Raw genomic sequence first — 8,018 nt, 5'->3', positions numbered from 1 at the left:
AAAACGCACTAACTAAAAACAGCCTAAAAACGCCACGTTTGTAAACGCAATGTTAACGCATGCATTAACAAAACACATGCGTTACGATGCGTTTTGTAAACTGAAATGTTAACAGTGATGTAAGGCAAATCACCTCTCCTCAGCTGTTGTAGTTAAACAATCCGTTAAAAAACTCATGTGTTAAAAAACGCATCCGTTTTTTGAAAACACGTGCGTTTTTTGAAAATGCATCAGTTTTTGACAGGTTTTCCAAATTTGCGAAATAAAAAACGGATGCGTTTTCTAAAATGCATGCATTTTTAAAAACTGATGCGTTTTTTAGCGCATGCGTTATTAACGGAGTGCTTAAAAACGGACCAAAAACGGTTTCAAAACGCCATGTGTGGCATCACGTGTGTTCACGCGTGGCGTTAATGCATGCATTTTCATCAACAACTGAGGAGTGGAGATTTGACTAATCAACATTGTGTTCACAAAATGAATGTGTTAACACATGTATTTTGTAAATGATATGGGACACATTTACTAAGAATGGCTAAGGCCGCGGTCACACATACCACTAGGCGTCCATTCATAACTACTAACTAGCTAGCGTACAGGGGGCGGGGCTGGGGGCAATCGCATTTGTGTTTCCTGTGCGCTAGCGTCACGTTATCAACGCAATGCTAGCGGAACGTGTGAACGCGCCCTGAATGTGAACACATCCTTACCTATTGGTGAGAGATTTTGCCTTAGAAAGAGTTAATGAATGTAATTATCCTAACGATGCACCATTCATTTAAAACACAAGTAGGCTGTGGTCACATTGCTTTGTGTTCAGTACATTCCTCAGAGTAACAAGGTCAGGGATAGCACTGTGTTTGTGGAGGCATAGTGCTTACAATGGATAAGGACGCTACAAATGGTCATAGTGATGCTGATCCAAAGGTAAGTAGGTGCCAGTGGTATTCAGTGTATGTTTAAGCAATTAATGATGTCTATATGTCTTCTATGTATCTGAATGCCATCATATATCTCTGATGTAAGGGTCCCATCCATTGAACAGAGATTAGTCTGTGAAACCGGACTTTGGGATTTGTGAAATAGCATGTCATTAATGCTCATCATGGAGCGAAATTCAATCTTTGCAATTCAAAGGTTGCCTCCCCTTTCCCTAAACAGTAAAAATCTGAACAATGTTCAGTATTGCCACGTCACAAATTGTTTGATAAAAAAATGGCAGCACCCACAGCTTTGTACACTGAAGTGTGTAAGTAGGCAATGGCGCAAATGCATTTTATTTCACTGCATTTGGATTTTTTTTTTTTTTTCCCCGCTTCTCTGTACATCGCATGGAATATCAAATACCGTCACTATGAATTGCAGAAACTAAACTCTTACATAACTCTTTACATGGGAAAAATAAAAATGAGAGCCTGGTCATTAACTTGACCACATGACCACATGCTGTTCATGACCACACAGCATGCGTCGGGTCCTGGTACATGGAGAGGGCTCATGGTTGAGCCCTTTCCATAGCTGGTCTCAAAGACTTACCAGTAACAATCGCGATCAGTGCTGGCACCGATCGTGGGTGTTATCCTGATGATAGCCGGCGGCTTTAAAAAGATGGCGGTGCATGGGCCAAGGATCGTCTCTCCCTGTGACGTCATTGGGAACGGCCTTCCGAAGACCCAAGGCTATCGTGTTTTAACCCATTCATTACAATGTGCTATCAGTACATCTTGAAGGCACCATATAAAATTGGCTGGAACAAGAAAATAAGGCATAAGGTGTGCATAAAAATTGTCTTTTAAATGCATGCAATTACTCCTAAGGGCTCCACACCCTAGGGTTCCTGAACACTACAGCTGTATGGCAGTGGCTTGTTGGTGTATAATGGGCAGGATTTCCCCTGTTGTATGTGATCACATGTTCTGCTAGGATTGAGTTTCCTAATACAGTTAGACACTGGGTGCTGCTTACCGATAACGCATGTTTCACTGGAAACTCTTATACGATCGGTCGAGTCACTTGGGTTGTGTCAGGAAACTCTGTGATAGCAGATGCTGTTAACGGCTAATACAATTTTATTCTGCGATGCTATTTTTTTTTAAAATGCAAAAGTGCATATGATGGGAAGGAACGATGCCTTTACTGCAAAGGAGAAACTATATTTGCATAGGCACTTTCATCAAGCAAGTACAGTATTGGTTAACAAGGTACTTTTCAACATTCATAAAAGAAATGGTATGGGTTGTGTGCCCTCTAGTGGCATAATATGCTTACTGACATGGGTTTGACTCAATGACCAACATATAACTGGTGGTCAAAAGTAGCGCAAATTTTCAGGTGGTCTTGTTTTGTCTCTGTTCATTCCCCCCCCCCCCCCCCCTTACACTTTACTGACAATTTTTGAGTCGATTTGCTTTAATAATGTTTAATAATGTTTTTGTGGTTGCTTTCAATCTCTAAAGGAAACCAACAACGGTGCCAAGGATGAGTGTGATAAAGATACAAAGGTAAGGTTCTGGGCTGAAGATCAGTCTTTGCATTATTATGGCTTGTATATACAGGGCAGTTTCTGGGTAGTTTACTCTACAGGGTGAATATCTAAGTGTCTTCCACACCCCCCAACTTGATTAAAATAGGTTACAATTGCTATAATTTAGAGGAAGGTGGTGGGGGGAGGGGGCATTTTCAAATTAGAAATATTACATACAATGCCTCCAGATGTCTAAATTGGTGTATGCATCGCCATCCCACTACATTGGTCTAGACAACGCTCCCAAGAATCAATTTTGCCATGTAGTGACCCCCTCCCCCTTAATTAAAACATGTGCACTGCCTTTCAAGTTACAATGTAGTGTCCATTTTTTTTCTCTTGCTTCTCCCAGCTGATGGCTTATGGTAATTATCAAACTGCAGGGTCAGAGTGTGCTAGATAGGAGCTCAGAGCGAGCCCTGTGCAGTCATTATCAATAGCATTGGTCAATGTTATTGATTCTTATGCAACATAAAGGGTGTAGGCTGACCCCCCCCCCCCCCCCCCCCTTCCCCACGTGCTTCACTTGGTTGCTCCTCCAACTCGTTGGAAGAAACAGCCCTGTGTACTGTATATTCATTATTGTATCTTTTGTCCTTCAGGCAGAAACTTGATTATTAAAGTGCTTATACTTGTTGAACACATTTGATTCTTCCCATGGTAAATGAAGTGTACCCCATTAAGTGAAAGTCCAAATTTAATGACGGGCAAAGCCTATCGCTTCTCAATCTGGCATTGCCTGATATAAAGTACTGTAAGCTTTGGCAGAACCATGAAGTGCCTGTCACTCTACTAACTTGTGGGAATGGGACCCCTGTTCTCATGATCAGTGGTGGACCCTGCATGTGTTTTGCATGCATAACCCAGACCATGTGCAGCATGGATGCTCTTTACCATTATGCTGCAATTTATTTTATGCAAAACTGGAGTCAATGAGACTACTAAACCTTATTTGCATGGCTAGTGATATCACAAGTAGTTGCTTTACATTTGTCTTTAATATTCTTCAATGTACTGTGTGTTTTTTTTTTTTTTTTTTTTTTGATCAACACTTTTTGTAAAAAGGAGAAACCTGGAAGCCCCAAGAAAACAAGTGTTATGGTTTCAAAGGTAAGATGCGTTGCTTGATGGTAGTGTAGAATTTTAGTTGAATTTTCTGTAAAGCCTATGTACATGGGTGATTAGCCTTTTTTACCCTCTGTGGCAGATGTATCCATTGCTTTGCTGATGCAGGTTCAGCTTGTGATCCTGGGTTGGCATATACGGCTTTGACTGTAACACCTGCGGTTGGAGTGGGCTCTGATCGCAGTTCTTGAGTGTCCCATAGTGGAACTATTTTTATTCAAGAACTTTAAAAAAAAAAATAAAAAAATTAAAGTACCATTTTCATGTAAAGAGATATGATTTTTACTTAAACATTGTATAACACAACCCCACATGTAGCATCGGTGTCCATAATGACCTGTAGAATTTAAACCCACCAAAAATTTTTTTAAAAAATGCATTAAAGTGATCATATCTACAGTAATCTAGAATGATGCGGGTGCAAAGTACAACATGTCCCGCAAAAAAAGCAATCAATTGCCAGATAAAAATGTTATGCCACTTGCAAGATGGCGATGCAGAAATGAAAGGGCACCCATGAGGAAACTAAAATCCACTTGGTTCAATAGGACAAAACTGTCAGCTGCCAGGCCCTCCTTCTTCACTTCTGTGCCCCCTACAACATGTAACGTCTGCTTGCAGGGTGTCTCTGTACTCAGGAGAAACTGCATAACAAATTTTAAGATGTGTTTTTCTTTTGGAAAAGCAAAGTTTAGGGCTAATTGAATATATTACCGACAAAATTCTAAATGAACTGTTAAGTTATAGCCATATAAAGCAACATACACCAGATTTCGAAAAGAGTTTGAGCCTTAAAGGGAACCTACCACCATGATTCTACCTATAAAGGTAGATCGGGTGGTAGGTGGATGTAAGGATAGCTTTTTAGAGCTAATCCTCACGTCCCCGCCAACTTAATAAACTTTATTCCCTTAATATGTAAATTTAGTTATGCGGCTACTGGGGCGTGGATTGGCCGGGCACGAGGCTACACTGCATGGCTACTCCACGCCCCAGTAGGCACGTTACTCCTCCTACCCTGTTTGTGTGTGTGGCGCACAGCTCCTCGTAGCTGCGCGCCATCATCCGACATGCTGGCGTTCTGCGCATGCGCTGAGCAGCCACAGCTCCGAGGCCTGAGCTACTGCGCATGTGCAGGACTCTGGCTTGTTGGACAAGCGCGCCGCCCACAACAGGGTAGGAGGAGTAACGTGGCTACTGGGGCATGGAGTAGCCGCGCCGTGTAGCCTCGTGCCCGGCTACTCCACGGCCCAGTAGCCGCATAACTAAATTTACATATTAAGGGAATAAAGTTTATTAAGTTGGCGGGGACGTGAGGATTAGCTCTAAAGAGCTATCCTTGCATCCACCTACCACCCATTTTTACCTTTTATAGGTAGAATCGTGGTGGTAGTTGCCCTTTAACATACAAACTGGATATGTCCTGAAGAGTTAAATAACTTGTGTTACTTGAGCACAGCTATACATTTTGTCTCCTGTAGAATGAGGGACACTGCAGCTCTACATGGTGTGTTCACCTGTTTTAGTTTTTGTGATGCAGTTTTTGAAGCCAAAAGCAGATGAGTCTCATGAGTGAGCACATATAATGGAGAGGTGCTACTCTTCATTTTGTTCATTCCACTCCTGGTTTGGACATCAACTGCATATCTAAAAATCTGAACATGAGAATGGACCAACAGAACAGTTGTCTTAGAAATTGCTCCCAATGTTTCAGTGCTTTAGTCGTTGTGTAGATGGTAGAAACTAGGAAGTCTCATAGAGCTCCATCGATAAATGATTGGATGACTCAACTGGAGAAATCAAAAAATTTCTTATGGCATAAATGGTTGTGGAAGGAAAAGTTTAAGATGGACTGTCTTTGTGGTGAAAGGTAGATGAATGGAGGATGATGGGTTAAGGACATATTTGTTATGATATGCAGTGTAAGGTTATATAATATTTGTATTTTGAAATGCATATAAAATAAAGCTTTTTTTTTTTTTATGGGAGAATCCTATCCTTACTTAATACTTGTATAGTTGCACATCCGGGCCAGACTCAAAGGCATAATCTTTCCAACCAACCCACCAATAATTGTGATTGCCAGCGGTAACCAAAAAAAGCTAGTTTTAAAATTTTACTTGTGCATTACAGGTGTAGTTCCTCACTATGGATGTTTCTGCATAGGTTTTCTACTGAATGGTTTCACATTTGTCTTTACAGGTCAGGAGTTCAATAAAGGTTCAGAAACCAGGATACATAAAGACACTGCTTATAAGAATTTCTCGTATCTGGCCCCTCAGCTATGTGGTAAGCAAACCATTTTGGACGAAAGTTATTTAAAGTGTAACTCCGATGTCAAAATGACTTAATAAATTGTCATACAATATCCCCTTAAAAAAAAAAATGTAACCATGCCCATATAGTGTTCCTTGTCCTCTTTCTGAGGTTATGACATTCTCTTATGAAGCTGCTTGTCAAAACCTTCAGCAGTGGAGTGGTTTACTCCTTCCTGCATCACAACCCTCAAGCTGAGGCAAATTTGGCCTGCCCACAGTCCCCATGATTCTTTTGTTTTCTAATTAAAGGGTTATTCCCACGAAGACGTGATTCTCAAATATACTCAGGATAACACAAGAAGCCATTCTCTAATTCACTGTTCCAACCTGTTTCTGAGTCATTGGGGGACATGTATCACTCTTATTGCTTCCTATATATTTTATTTTTAATTTTCAGTATACAACTTATGTGCAGAATCAAACAGCATAGCAAAGTTGGCTGCCTCAAGGATTTGATGCATTGTGCTATATTTCTTTGTAGCCCAGATGTTTTGTCAACTTGTGCGACTTATGGGCTTGGAATTGTCCCATTCTTGCGCCTAAAGTTAAAAAACAGAGCAATGCTAGACCCAGACTTTCTATTTGGTAAACTACTATTTGGTACTAAAGTTGCACACCACAAAGTCACAAAATTGAGACTAAACAGGCAATTCATTACATGTATCACAAAGGGGATAAACTTGGGATACATTGCAATGATTAAGTAGGCCAACTTTGGGGAAACTTGGTGGCAGCTGAAAAACTGATAAATGTGTCCCACAGTGTTTACAATTTTGGTTGTCCTTGGATACAACCGTAAGTCTTCTGACTATGGTCTGATTCTTATGAATAGCTTCTCCTCTGCACACTGCACTGCTTCCTGTCCCTCCCCCTGCATTGAAAGACCAGCTGCAGAGCTTTAAAGTAGAACTGACTGCATGCTTTGTTTAAATGAGTTAGCAGAGCTGAGTGTCATTGTGTTAAATATCCATCTCATGGATAGACTGAGGCAATTCTGCTTGAAAATTGCATTTCGATTGCTGCCCCCCCACCCCCAGATTTTTATTTTTTTTTTTAAATTCATAAGATGCTGCATACTCTCAAGAATCTGCAATGTGTGCAGATAGCCTGAAGCTGGTTGTACTGATTTGTTGGTGTAACCCACATTGCACATGTTTTGAAACCCTACGAACCGTTTTGTTCCAGATAAGTTGTATGAGTAGGAAGACTTGCATCACTTAAAAACATTACTCGGAACAATGTACAGTGTTTGTCTCTTGCATGAATAATGGATTTTCATTTAAGTTTAAGGTGCTTAAGAAGATTGTAGTGTTCACTGGCCTCTCAGAGGAGGTGGAGAATGTTGGAACTGCTGATCAGATATCTCCAAACAAACGACGTTTCTTGAGTGGCAAGAAGAGGATTGGGCGCATAACAAGGCTTATTCTTCTAGTTACACCCTACAGAATACAGTGTGCATTGGGCTATCGCACTGGAGAAAGCATTGGGAAGACATCTACAGATGGTAATTTAATAGCACCATAATATAAAATGTGAATTGGCAACTGACATATTGATATGTAAACCATTGCTACTGCTTAGACATCAGGAAGTCTCCTCTGAAGCCTTGTGGAAAAGGCAGCAAGCGGAAACAGGATGATTTGGATATGGAAGAGCAGCATAGCTGGGTAAGATTCATGACTGAAGACCTTCCTGATGAAGACCAAGATGATGATCCTACATATGAGGTAAATGAACATGTTTTAGACTCTTCTTTAAAGCGGTCTTCTGGTATCCTCATGGCTTAAAAGTTTCAGCAATGGAGCACAGGGAAAGATTGCCATGTTTCCACCACAGCACAGATGCCATCTAAGTCCACTGTTCTGCCGATAATGTTGGTCATGAACACTGGTCCCTCATGAGACCTATAGCTACTCAAATACATTTAGTATTTTATAATTCCTGCTGCATCTGGCCTTGCTCACTAGATAGACTGCTGCAAATTCCATCATTGGTGTTAAACTATAAATGGCCTTGTTTGAAAATGTGCCATTTAAGGGCTCAGACAGCAA

General features: G+C 40.8%; 1 protein-coding gene across 2 annotated transcripts in view; it reads left to right on the top strand.

Annotated features, from left to right (window-relative positions):
* The first annotated feature begins 774 nt into the window (after positions 1–774).
* LOC140065194 (uncharacterized) overlaps positions 775–8,018 on the top strand; it is a 192,772-nt gene continuing 185,528 nt past the window's right edge. The window contains exons 1-6 of one of the 2 annotated variants that reach the window (XM_072112787.1): positions 775–927; positions 2,457–2,501; positions 3,590–3,634; positions 5,852–5,938; positions 7,252–7,471; positions 7,549–7,694. In XM_072112787.1, the coding sequence (XP_071968888.1) occupies positions 883–927; positions 2,457–2,501; positions 3,590–3,634; positions 5,852–5,938; positions 7,252–7,471; positions 7,549–7,694 (588 nt within the window). In that variant the 5' untranslated portion in view covers positions 775–882. The remainder of the gene's footprint in view (positions 928–2,456; positions 2,502–3,589; positions 3,635–5,851; positions 5,939–7,251; positions 7,472–7,548; positions 7,695–8,018) is intronic. The other variant, XM_072112796.1, reaches the window with a different exon arrangement.

This window comes from Engystomops pustulosus, chromosome 1, assembly GCF_040894005.1.
Source record: "Engystomops pustulosus chromosome 1, aEngPut4.maternal, whole genome shotgun sequence".
In the NCBI taxonomy this organism is placed as follows: domain Eukaryota; kingdom Metazoa; phylum Chordata; class Amphibia; order Anura; family Leptodactylidae; genus Engystomops; species Engystomops pustulosus.
The sequence above is the reverse complement of the archived record's forward strand: the minus strand, read 5'-3'. Positions and strand labels throughout refer to the sequence as shown.